Source organism: Dendrobates tinctorius, unplaced genomic scaffold (assembly GCF_039654945.1).
Source record: "Dendrobates tinctorius isolate UK_male_01 unplaced genomic scaffold, ASM3965494v1 ptg000074l, whole genome shotgun sequence".
Lineage (NCBI taxonomy): Eukaryota > Metazoa > Chordata > Amphibia > Anura > Dendrobatidae > Dendrobates > Dendrobates tinctorius.
In genome coordinates this window covers 1,054,432-1,068,148 of record NW_027361742.1, presented here as the reverse complement: position 1 = coordinate 1,068,148, position 13,717 = coordinate 1,054,432, and the positions used below count along the sequence as shown (strand labels likewise).

At 45.8% G+C, this 13,717-nt stretch overlaps 1 protein-coding gene across 1 annotated transcript in view; it reads right to left on the bottom strand.

Annotated features, from left to right (window-relative positions):
* LOC141096364 (fibronectin type III domain-containing protein 7-like) overlaps nucleotides 1-12,894 on the bottom strand; it is a 47,879-nt gene extending 34,985 nt beyond the window's left edge. The window contains exons 1-2 of the mRNA XM_073582919.1: nucleotides 12,653-12,894; nucleotides 9,452-9,712 (exon numbers count right to left, since the gene is read on the bottom strand). Coding sequence (XP_073439020.1) covers nucleotides 9,452-9,712; nucleotides 12,653-12,845 — 454 coding nt within the window. The 5' untranslated portion in view covers nucleotides 12,846-12,894. The remainder of the gene's footprint in view (nucleotides 1-9,451; nucleotides 9,713-12,652) is intronic.
* Nucleotides 12,895-13,717: the final 823 nt, after the last annotated feature.

Below are 13,717 nucleotides of genomic sequence, written 5' to 3'. Positions count from 1 at the left end.
ATAAGACCTTTTTCCCTCCATCTGAGAAAATCTGTCGAGTTTTATCATAGTGGGATCCAATTTCCTCAGAGGTAGAGAGAAAAATAAAAACATTTCTCCTTTTTAATTATGTCAGTCCGTGAAAATGTGACTGCGCTCAGATGTCATCCAAGGGCAGTATGATTTTTTTCATGGACCCATAGACAGAAAAATCGCATGTTTTTAGTGCATTTCCACGGTGGAAATGCATCAAAAACACATGTAATCAACACCTACTGTTAGTATATCAATAAAGTTTTGTCAAAGACAAGTATAAAAAACAAAGCAGCTTTATTTGAAGTATGACATACCAAAAAGAGTTAAAAAATGCACACAAAAATGCAATGAAAAAACACAAATAACCTAACTTAAATAATAGGTGCCGAAATTCTACAGCATCAAAAACTAATTATGTGAATGTAGCCTTAGGCCGGGGTCACACGAGGGTACGGTATCCGATGTTTTTGCTTATTACGCTCAGCCCAGTGTTATACTCTATGGGGCAGTGCAGATCTGCCATTATTTTCTCATGGCGATTTGGCAGGGAGACTCGGCTCCCACGCACCCATACAAGTTTATCATACAATTCTATGGGTACGTGTGAAACATCGGACTGCACTCGGACATCACCCCAGTGCAGTCCAATATACACCGAGACAGGCAATGGAGGTGATGGAGAAATTACTTTCTTTGCCTGCTCCGCACCTCTGTTGTGATTGTCTCATGTGAGAGGATGGGAGCACAGAGCACTGACACTCGGATCACGCTCGCAGCAGAGCTGGAGCCGAGTGTCATTTACATATCACATCTGATGCCATACACTGCTGTGATTCCAGCCTCAAGGCCCCTTTACATTTAGCGATGCACCAGCGATCCTGACCACGATACAACCCGGTCAGGGTGGCTATGTGTAAAGCCCCCTTTAGTCTGTATTCCTTATCCTGGAGGCTGCCATACCTGTATGCATGGGCGGACAAACCGCATGTGTAGCCTGTGCGGCTGCATCGGGGCCCAGAGGTGGAGGGGGGCCCCTGCAGGGCGGCTAATAATGAGGGCAATCTGGCTTGTTCCTCCGGGCCCGAGGCTCCCGGGGGACCCCTGGCCAGATTGCCCTCATGTGCGGCGGGCAGGGAGCGATCCCTGCAGTTGCGCTGCCTACAAGAGAAAATAGCAGCGGAGCTGCAAAGATCCATCCTGCTTCCTGCCTACTCTTCCTCTCACACAGACAACAGCACCACTGGATGACTTCTAATGGACTTAGGAACAGGGGGAGGTGGAGGAAGACATTATTATTGCTTATTGTGTCTAATACAGTCCCTTAGTATATAGCGTACTCACTTATTATATATAACACAGTCCCTTAGTTTATAGTATACTAAATTATTATGTATAACACAATCCTTTAGTATATAGTGTACTAACTTATGTAAGTGAGGCTATGTGCACACGTACTTTTGAGAGCTGCGGATTTGTCCCCGCGGATTTGTAAAAAAACGCAGGTAAATCCGCAGGTCAAAAGACTTGCGGTTTACCTGCGGTTTAGCCTGCGGTTTTACACCTCATAATGGATAACGTGTGGAACCGCAGCGGATTCCGCACAAAGAATTGACGTGCTGCGGATTGTAACCCGCAGCAAATCCGCGCGGAAAAATCCACAGCATGTGCACAGCGTTTTTGGTTTCACCATTGAAAACAATGGTACTGTACAACGCAGCAGAAACTGCTGCGGACCCGCAGGGCCAGAAACGCTGCAGATCCGCAGCAGAATCCACAGCGTGTGCACATAGCCTTACATAGTTTCCTCTTTTATTATGTATAACACCATCCCTTATTACGTACCATCCTCTCTAGTTATATTTTATGCCATCTCTTATTATATAGCTTCCTCTGCTGTTATGTACAGTGCTGTCTCTTACATAGTGTATTCTTGTTAATTTTGTTATTCACAGCTCCCTTTTTTATTACATAGTCCCCTCTCTTTTTAGATATAAAATGACTGCTGATGGTGGAGCCGGTGACCAGACTACCAGTCCATCATCTCCTCCATTAGAAAAGAAGCTTTCCCATGCTCTATCAGCCATCATTGCATTATACAGCTAACAAGACAGGATGGTATGTAATAAAAAACAGGACTCTATATAATCCAATATGTAAGGGACAGTACTGTACATAACAAGAGAGGGCACTGTATAATAAGGGACGACAATATACATAATAAAGGAAACTATATAATATATACATTTATGTGTGTGTGCCTATATATTACTGCTCAAAAAAATAATGGGAACACTATTCCATTTGCAACAGGCTGTTTGTGTTCCCTTTATTTTTTTGAGCAATATATATATATACAGTGGGGAAAAAAAGTATTTAGTCAGTCAGCAATAGTGCAAGTTCCACCAATTAAAAAGATGAGAGGCGTCTGTAATTTACATCATAGGTAGACCTCAACTATGGGAGACAAACTGAGAAAAAAAAAAAATCCAGAAAATCACATTGTCTGTTTTTTTTTCATTTTATTTGCATATTATGGTGGAAACCACCATGGTTACTTACCGGTAGCCGGTTTTTCCGGAACCCATGACAGCACCACCTGAGAGAGGGATCCGCCCCGCCAGGACAGGAACCTACTGAGACATAAGGGGCAGCACCTCTCCCCCGCTTCAGTTGGGTTACAGAGCATTGAGAGGACTTCCCGGTTAGTTACATGTTTAATCCAACACCACAACACTCAAAACACCCTACTAATTGTGCACACCCATACAGTGAAAAAGGGGGGGGAATGTACGGGTGCTGTCATGGGTTCCGGAAAAACCGGCTACCGGTAAGTAACCATGGTGGTTTTCCCTTCACCCATGACAGCACCACCTGAGAGATTTTTGGAGACTTCGAAACACCTTAGGGAGGGACCACCGCTTGCAGCACCCTTCTACCAAAGGTTAAGTCAGCAGAGGAGGATAGATTTAATCTATAGTGCTTAAAGAAGGTTGAAGGTGAGGCCCAGGTAGCGGCCTTACAAATCTGTTCAATTGATACCTCTGCCTTTTCAGCCCAGGAGGTCGCCACGGCTCTGGTGGAATGAGCCTTGATGCCGTCAGGAATCGGGATACCACTAGCTGAATAGGCTACACTAATGGCTTCCCTAATCCATCTAGCAATAGTCCCTTTTGAAACCCCATAGCCTTTCCTGGCACCCTGAAAAGCTACGAATAGGGACTGTGACCTCCTCCACTGGCTAGTGGCAGATATATATTCTACGAGAGCCCTTTTAACATCCAGACTATGGAATTTTTCCTCCCCCAGATTTTTTGGATTTTCGCAAAAGGATGGAAGGACAATTTCCTGACCCCGATGGAAATCTGATACTACCTTGGGCAGATAACTGGGGTCTGTTCTTAAAACTACCCTATCCTGAAAGACTTGCGTGTAAGGAGGATTTACTGAGAGAGCCTGTAAGTCGCTTATCCTGCGGGCTGATGTGAGGGCTACTAACAGGATTGTTTTTAGGGTCAAGAACTTTAGGGGTAGCTGATGTAATGGCTCATACGGATCTTTTGTAAGGGCTTCTAACACCAGGTTTAAATCCCAGGGGGCTATTCTGGGTATTGGAATAGGCTTAGCTCTATGGCAGGATTTAATAAATCTGGCTATCCACCTATCTGATGCCAGTTTGCAATTGTAGAGCGCCCCTAGTGCCGACACCTGAACCTTAAGTGTGTTTACTGCTAACCCCATCTGCAACCCAGATTGTAAGAACTCTAGGATGGCCCTAATCGGGGGTTCTTTTCCTAACGGCTTACCCAAGAACTGTAGGAACTTATCCCATGTTCTGCCGTAGATGTTAGTAGTCACCGGTTTCCTGCTTTTTAGCAGAGTGGCCACCAGCCCAGGGGAGAACCGCCTATCCATTAAAAGCGACCTTTCAAATTCCACGCCGTCAGATGGAATCCTTTGACCTGAGCGTGCAATATTGGACCCTGAGCTAGTAGGTCCGGGATTTCTGGCAGAACCCATGGATCGGAGAGGGACATCTTCTGTAGCAGAGCAAACCAGGGCCTTTTTGGCCAGACTGGAGCTATTAGAATCACCCTGGCTTGATCGTTTCTGATTTTTCTTACCACAGTTGGGATCAGAGCTACTGGGGGGAACGCGTAAGCCAGTCTGAAGTTCCACTGGATGTGCAACGAGTCCACTGCCCATGGATTTTCCCTCGGGTTTAGAGAGCAGAACCTTTCTGTTTGCCTGTTGTGCTTGTTTGCAAAAGAGGTCTATCACCGGTTCCCCCCAAAGCTGAATTATCTTTTGAAAAATGGACCGGTTTAGCGCCCATTCTCCTTGCCTCAGGGTATTGCGACTCAGGAAATCTGCCTCTATGTTTTCTGCCCCTTTTATGTGTAGGGCTGTCACGGAGTGTAGGTGTTCCTCTGCACTGCTCAGAATGTCTGTTGCTGCTTCCATTAAGGAGTGTGATTTTGTCCCACCTTGGTGGTTGATGTATGCCACTGCTACCTTGTTGTCTGACATGATGCGTACGTCTCGACCCTGGAGTAGCGGAATGAAGTGGCTTAGGGCCTTGCCCACTGCCCACAGTTCTCTCAGGTTGGAGGATGCCTTCCTTTCTTGAGGTGTCCAGGAACCCTGACCTATGAGGCCCCTTAGGTGTGCCCCCCACCCCGAGGAGCTTGCATCTGTTAAAATTATATCTGTCGCCTGTCTGTCCCATGGTATTCCTAAGGTCAGATTTGTCCCGTTCAACCACCAGTTGAGAGAGTCTCTGGTTTTTGAGGAAAGCTCCAGCTTCCCTTCCAAACGCCCTCTTAGCGATCTTTGTGCTCTTAGTATCTCCCCCTGGAGTTGCCGGGTGTGAAACTGAGCCCACCTGACCGCCGGAATACAGGATGTTAGGGTACCTAGTAGGGACATTGCTTTTCTTAATGTCATACATGGTTGGTTTCGGCCCGCCTTTCTGAGTCCAGTATAAATCCTAGGAAGGTCTGTTTCTTTAGGGGTTGTAATTTTGATTTTTTGAAATTGACTATCCACCCTAATTCTTGCAAGGTGTTGATCACCTGAGTCAACTGTGCTGTACAGTGGTCCTCTGAACTGCCCACTATAAGAAAATCGTCCAGGTATGGTATTATGACCGTATCGTGAATCCGGAGAAAGGCTGTCACTTCCGCTATGACCTTGGTGAAGACCCTCGGGGCTATGGATATGCCGAACGGAAGAGCCCTGAACTAAAAGTGCCTTAGTGTGCCCTGAATATAAAGCGCTACCCTCAGGTATTTCTGGTAATCTGGATGGATAGGGATGTGATAATACGCATCCTTTAAATCGACTACGGCCATGAAGCAATCTTGATGTAGCAGCTTCACTGCCGTAGTCACTGATTCCATCTTGAAGGTCGGGTTCCTTATCCAAAGATTGAGGCATCTGAGATTTATGATTGTCCTGAACGACTGATCTGGTTTTTTTATTAGAAAAAGGGGTGAATAAAACCCCTTTCCTTCCTGTAAGCGTGGCACCTCGGACAGTACCCGCTTGTCTATCAGGCTCAGGATTTCTGTTTCTAAGGCCAGTTGTTCTTCGGTCATCTTCCTGATAGGTGTGATGACGACCACGGGTTTTGGCTGACGAATAAAGGGGATTTTCAGGCCTTCTTTTAGGATGCTCAGAATCCAGGTATTGGAGGAGATCTTTTCCCAGGCCTGGAAAAAGAGTGCCAATCTCCCTCCTACTGGAATACCGGCGTCATTGTGGTGACTTTTTTGAGGTGGAGGCACCTCCACCAAACATAAACCCTGATTCTTTCTTTCTTTTATCCTCCCATCTTCTCCTGTCAGCGGGAGGACGCCCTCTATTGAATCTCCCCCTCCGAAAGGGCTGTCTCCTCTGATCCATAGGGAATCTGGGGAAGCCTTTTTTCTTATCGCCTGCTTTCTCCAGAATATCGTCCAAGTTCTTGCCGAACAGGAATCGACCATCGCAGGGGAGAGAGCACAATTTGGCCTTGGACTGAAGGTCACCCGGACAGCCCTTAAGCCATAACGCGCGTCTAGCAGCATTTGATAGTGACGCTGCTCTGGCTGTCAATCGCATAGAGTCCGCCGAGGTATCTGCCAAAAAAGCCGCTGCCCCGTGCAAGAGATACATGTCTGATAAGATCTTCTCTCTTGGGACCCTTGACGCCAGCTTCTCTTCTAACTGCTGCAGCCAGATCATGAGGGAGCGTGCCGTGCAGGTGCCCGCTATCGCCGGCTTTAGACCTCCTGCTGTCGCTTCCCATGCGTGCCTCAAATAGGAGTCCGCTTTTTTGTCCAGCGGGTCTCTAAGAACCCCTGCATCTTCCAAGGGCAGGGCCGACCTTTTGGAAGATTTGGACACCGCTGCATCTATTTTTGGGACTTTGTCCCATACCTCCGTATCCTTGTATTCAAAGGGGTATCGTCTCTTAGAGGCGGATGGAAGGGCCCCCGATTTTTCAGGCTTTTTCCACTCCTTCTCAATAAGCGCCTGGATTTTCGCGTTTACTGGAAAGGTTCGTTTTTTCCTCTCCTGAAGCCCCCCAAACATGACGTCCTCTAGGGTTTTAGCTGCCCTTTCTTCCTGTAGGCCCATTGTGGTTCTAATGGCCTTTAGGAGGGCATCTGTATCTTCTACAGGGAAACATGGCTTACCCCCTGTGTCACTATCTGAGGAGTCTGAGGAGGATGATTTTTCCGCCTGAGATGATACTGACGCGGAATCTGAGGGGGAACTAGGGAAATCCTTCCTGCTTTTTTTCCCTTTTTTCAATAAGGACTTAATTGAGCCTTCCATTTCTGACCTGAGGGCAGATATTAGATTGGCTGCGAAACTAGGCGCTTCCTCCGCCATAGTCCGCTGAATGCACGAAGCACAGAGATCTTTTTGCCAGTCTCTTGCTAGGGGAGATTTACATATAGCACAATCCCTATTCTTCTTCTTGCTTCCCGCTTTTCTGGGCCTTTCCTACAGGGTGAAGCATACAATAGAAAACCCCTATTAATATACTGTTAACATTCACGAAGATCACTCACCACCCGTAATCAAGGGTACCGGACTTGGAGGCTGCATCGGAGCACCTGACCCGCGCTCTTTGGACCTTGAGGAGTGCCCCGACCTGCGGCTGGGGTGACTGCTGCTTGAATGGCTTCCATGCTTCCTGCCAGAGGGCTGTGAGGGAGGCAGGGACGCTGAACGTTCCTGCTCGGACTCCATTTTGCACCGCCGATCTACAGCTGTCTTCCTCCTTTTAAATTGCATGCCTCCGCCTGGTGAGCGTCTTTCCTCCCCTCCCCCCTGCGACCGCCGGCTCAGCGCTTCAGAAGCCGGCCGGCGTCGCACCCAGCACCATTACACCGTCGCCTTCTGCTGACGTCAGCCGGCGCACCCAGCATTCCAAGCGCCGCTGACGTCAGCGGCCGGAAGACGCCAGCGTCTCTCCCCTACCATGGGGATCGAGATGCGGCGTGCGCGAGGGGAGGGTGGCGCGGTGGGGGCTTCCCGGAGCCACCGGAATCCCATCCACGCCCGCACGAACCCGGAGCCCCAGGGACCCCGGGGACTGCGCTTCCAGGACCCGACGGCCGGCGCTACAGGTAAGCTACCTGTTCTTCCCGCGCCGGGACGGGCCTGGGTCTTATCTTTTTCTTCGCCCATGACAGGCACCGCCACAGTGGGATTCCTTCCAGGACAGGAACCCAACTGAAGCGGGGGAGAGGTGCCGCCCCTTATGTCTCAGTAGGTTCCTGTCCTGGCGGGGCGGATCCCTCTCTCAGGTGGTGCTGTCATGGGTGAAGGGAAAAATAAGTATTTGGTCAGAAACAAAATTTCATCTCAATACTTTGTGATATATCCTTTGTTGGCAATGACAGAGGTCAAACGTTTTCTGTAAGTCTTCACAAGGTTGCCACACACTGTTGTTGGTATGTTGGCCCATTCCTCCATGCAGATCTCCTCTAGAGCAGTGATGTTTTTGGCTTTTCGCTTGGCAACACGGACTTTCTACTCCCTCCAAAGGTTTTCTATAGGGTTGAGATCTGGAGACTGGCTAGGCCACTCCAGGACCTTGAAATGCTTCTTACGAAGCCACTCCTTCGTTGCCCTGGCGGTGTGCTTTGGATCATTGTCATGTTGAAAGACCCAGCCACGTTTCATCTTCAATGCCCTTGCTGATGGAAGGAGGTTTGCACTCAAAATCTCACGATACATGGCCCCATTCATTCTTTCATGTACCCGGATCAGTCGTCCTGGCCCCTTTGCAGAGAAACAGCCCCAAAGCATGATGTTTCCACCACCATGCTTTACAGTAGGTATGGTGTTTGATGGATGCAACTCAGTATTCTTTTTCCTCCAAACACGACAAGTTGTGTTTCTACCAAACAGTTCCAGTTTGGTTTCATCAGACCATAGGACATTCTCCCAAAACTCCTCTGGATCATCCAAATGCTCTCTAGCAAACTTCAGACGGGCCCGGACATGTACAGGCTTAAGCAGTGGGACACGTCTGGCACTGCAGGATCTGAGTCCATGGTGGCGTAGTGTGTTACTTATGGTAGGCCTTGTTACATTGGTCCCAGCTCTCTGCAGTTCATTCACTAGGTCCCCCCGCGTGGTTCTGGGATTTTTGCTCACCGTTCTTGTGATCATTCTGACCCCACGGGGTGGGATTTTGCGTGGAGCACCAGATCGAGGGAGATTATCAGTGGTCTTGTATGTCTTCCATTTTCTAATTATTGCTCCCACAGTTGATTTCTTCACTCCAAGCTGGTTGGCTATTGCAGATTCAGTCTTCCCAGCCTGGTGCAGGGCTACAATTTTGTTTCTGGTGTCCTTTGACAGCTCTTTGGTCTTCACCATAGTGGAGTTTGGAGTCAGACTGTTTGAGGGTGTGCACAGGTGTCTTTTTATACTGATAACAAGTTTAAACAGGTGCCATTACTACAGGTAATGAGTGGAGGAAAGAGGAGACTCTTAAAGAAGAAGTTACAGGTCTGTGAGAGCCAGAAATCTTGATTGCTTTTTTCTGACCAAATTCTTATTTTCCACCATAATATGCAAATAAAATGAAAAAAAAACAGACAATGTGATTTTCTGGATTTTTTTTTCTCAGTTTGTCTCCCATAGTTGAGGTCTACCTATGATGTAAATTACAGACGCCTCTCATCTTTTTAAGTGGTGGAACTTGCACTATTGCTGACTGACTAAATACTTTTTTTCCCCACTATATATATATATATATATATATATATTACTGTATGTGTGTAACTTTGTCGCCATAAAAGGAAGGGGGCCCAGACACATTTCTTGCACAGGGTCCCCAAGCTGTCAGTGTCCACCCCTGCCTGTAGGTCCTCTCATGTAGAAGCGTAGGTCACTTACATACCCAATTAGTATGAGTAAATGCCCTTACCCGTGTGCAGATCTATGGGCTGGCTCGCTTTACTGCTACTATCCTTACTGGCTGCTGAGACGGTTACTAGGTATTTCTGTCCACACATTAAACCAGCAATGTCACAGGAGGTTGTAGTAGAATGGCAGACATAATTTTCTCCATCGGGAGCTATTGCTAAAGCGGTGTAATTATCTCCTCCTGGGCTGGGTTCCCATCCAATAATTGCCACATTCGTCACACAATTCACGCTTGCAGTCACATTTTGTGGGCTACAAGGAGCTGAAGACAAAACATACAAATTATTAGAAAAAGGTAATTCTACTGTAAAATGTTCTATAGAATTATCTACTAGCATCTGAATGACATGTGACACCAAATATAGAGTTTTCCAACGATAGACTTGTATCACGTATCCAAAGGGATAAAAAGAGGAAAACTACACTTTTAACTTATTTTACTTGCTTTTATAGCGCTATTAATTCCACAGCGCTTCACATACATTATCATCACTATTCCCAATGGAGCTCACAGTCTATATTCCCTATCTGTAACATAGTAACATAGTTAGTAAGGCCGAAAAAAGACATCGAGTTCAGCCTATAAAATTCTGTAAGAATAAATCCCCAGATCTACGTCCTTCTAAAGAACCTAACAATAACTGTAAGATACAATATTGTTACGCTCGAGGAAGACATCCAGGCCTCTCTTGAACCCTTCGACTGAGATCGCCATCACCACCTCCTCAGGCAGGGAATTCCAGATTCTCACTGCCCTAACAGTAAAGAATCCTCTTCTATGTTGGTGGAAAAACCTTTTCTCTTCAGACGCAGAGAATGCCCCCTTGTGACCGTCACCTTCCTTGGTATAAAAAGATCCTCGGAGAGATATTTGTATTGTCCCCTTATATACATAGTTATTAGATCGCCCCTCAGTCATCTTTTTTCTAGACTAAATAATCCTAATTTTGCTAATCTCTCTGGGTATTGTCGTTCCCCCATCCCCTTTATTAATTTTGTTGCCCTCCTTTGTACCCGCTCTTGTTCCATTATATCCTTCCTGAGCACCGGTGCCCAAAACTGTACACAGTACTCCATGTGCGGTTTAACCAGAGATTTGTACAGAGGCAGTATAATACACTCATCATGTGTATCCAGACCTCTTTTAATGCACCCCATGATCCTGTCTGCCTTGGCAGCCGCTGCCTGGCACTGGCTGCTCCAGGTAAGTTTATCATTAACTAGGATCCCCAAGTCCTTCTCCATGTCAGATTTACCCAGTGGTTTACCGTTCAGTGTGTAATGGTGATATTGATTCCTTCTTCCCATGTGTATAACCTTACATTTATCATTGTTAAACTGCATCTGCCCCCTTTCAGCCCAAGTTCCCAACTTATCCAGATCCATCTGTAGCAGAATACTATCTTCTCTCGTATTGACTGCTTTACATAGTTTTGTATCATCTGGAAATATCGATATTTTACTGTGCAAACCTTCTACCAGATCGTTAATAAATATGTTGAAGAGAATAGGTCCCAACACCGACCCCTGGGGTATCCCACTGGTCACAGCGACCCAGTTAGAGAATATACCATTTATAACCACCCTCTGCTTTCTATCACTAAGCCAGTTACTTACCCATTTACACACATTTTCCCCCAGAGCCAGCATTCTCATTTTGCGTACCAACCTCTTGTGTGGCATGGTATCAAACGCTTTGGAAAAATCAAGATATACCACATCCAATGACTCACCTTGGTCCAGTCTATAGCTTACCTTTTCATAAAAACTGATTAGATTGGTTTGACAGGAGCAATTCCTCATAAACCCATGCTGATATGGCGTTAAACAGTTATTCTCATTGAGATAATCCAGAATAACATCCCTCGGAAACCCTTCAAATATTTTACCAACAATAGAGATTAGACTTACTGGCCTATAATTTCCAGGTTCACTTTTAGAGCCCTTTTTGAATATTGGTACCACATTTGCTATCCGCCAGTCCTGTGGAACAGACCCCGTCGCTATAGAGTCTCTAAATATAAGAAATAATGGTTTGTCTATTACATTACTTAGTTCTCTTAGTACTCGTGGGTGTATGCCATCCGGACCAAGAGATTTATCTATTTTAATCTTATTTAGCCGGTTTTGCACCTCTTCTTGGGTTAGATTGGTGACCCTTAATATAGGGTTTTCTTTGTCTCTCGGCATTTCACCTAGCATCTCATTTTCCACCGTGAATACCGTGGAGAAGAAGGTGTTTAATATATTAGCTTTTTCCTCATCATCTACAACCATACTTTCCTCACAATTTTTTAATGGGCCTACACTTTCACTTTTGATTCTTTTACTATTGATATAGTTGAAGAACAGCTTGGGATTAGTCTTACTCTCCTTAGCAATGTGCTTCTCTGTTTCCTTTTTGGCAGCTTTAATTATTTTTTAGATAAAGAATTTTTTTCCTTATAGTTTTTTAGAGCTTCAACGGTGCCATCCTGCTTTAGTAGTTTAAATGCTTTCTTTTTACTGTTAATTGCCCCTCTTACTTCTTTGTTTAGCCACATTGGGTTTTTCCTATTTCTTGTCCTTTTATTCCCACAAGGTATAAACCGTTAACAGTGCCTATTTAGGATGTTCTTAAACATTTCCCATTTATTTTCTCTATTCTTATTTCTGAGGACATTGTCCCAGTCAACCAGATTAAGGGCATCTCTAAGCTGGTCAAACTTTGCCTTCCTAAAGTTCAGTGTTAATGTGACTCCCTGACATGTCCCCCTAGCGAAAGACAAGTGAAACTGTACAATATTGTGGTCGCTATTTCTTAGATGCCCAACAACCTGCAGATTTGTTATTCTGTCAGGTCTTTGGAGTGTGGGAGGAAACCAGAGAACCTGGAGGAAACCCATGCAAACACGGGGAGAACATACAAACTCCTTGCAGATGTTGTCCTTGGAGGGATGTTAACTCAGGACCCCAGTGCTGCAAGGCTCCAGTGCTAACCACTGAGCCAGGTCAGGTACAGAAATACCATTGGTGTAATCCGTGTAGCCGCACAGGGACCCAGTAGGAGAGGGGGCCCTACCTCCATCTTCAAAGCAGGGGGGAATTTGCATTATGATGACCTACTGGACTTTAAGGAGTCCTTATATTGTTCTTGCACAGGGGCCGCCATCTGCCTATGTTCGCTCCTGCAATGAGCTACTATTATGTATAACGTCATCACCTGTTTGGAAGCTGTGAGCGTGACTGTTGTTACTGCTGCAGTAGGCGCCATTCGCTGTCACAGTCATACTATACTGAGAGCCGCACATCAGATCTGCCACCGAGCAGCTCATGTTTGAAGTGTGACATTCATATTTGTCTCCACCATCTTTTATTATGAGAGCTGTGTAATTCACAGCTCCAATCGAGCCCATCCAGGAGATATCCACAACTTCAGCCCCAACTAGAGGTATCAAGTTAGTGGGGGTGCAGGGTGCTAGAAAAAAAAGCAAAAGCAATTTGTCAAAATCTGAACTCACTATACACTACACACAGTTGTGCGTCTACATCTTCATATTGTTACTGTCATAGTGAAAGATTAAAATCCATCCTCTATATTCAGCTATGTAATGCAGCCAGTATCAAATGTATCTCAGTATCCCGATGAATCCTACTGACTTTTAAAGGCTTATGTTGAGGTTTCGCTTTGAGGTTTGTGTGTTGTTGTACCATTCATTTAGATGTTAGAGCATTACGGACAATCTTACACACTGTTGAGATGCCACCATCAGAACCGGACTACAGACACTCACCAGTTAGCAGTTCTATTGCTGAGCTCGCCTTACTATCGCTGTAGTTATTGGCTGCTGAGACAGTTATCACAGACTTCTGGCCACACGATAATCCCACAATGTCACAGTATGTTGTATTGGAGTGGCACACGTAAAGTCCACCGTCTGGGGTAATGGACAAAGCGGTATAATTGTCTGCTCCCAAACTCTTATCCCAGGATACAGCCACAATATTTGTTACACAATCCACTTCAGCAGTCACGTTCTGTGGACTACATGGCGCTGTAGATCAAACACACATTAGAATATATGGATTTTTAGTATCAGAGGTGCGAAAACTGTATAACATTCTGAAAGCCTTTTTTTAGAATAATGATTAAAAAAGAATAATGATTATTAAGATTAGTACTAAAGATGAGCGGATCACTTTGCACAATCCCTGTCCACGGTTCTGGTCATTCTTCTCTGGCAATGGACAGGAGCTATGCGAATTTCCTTACCCTCCGAGATACAAG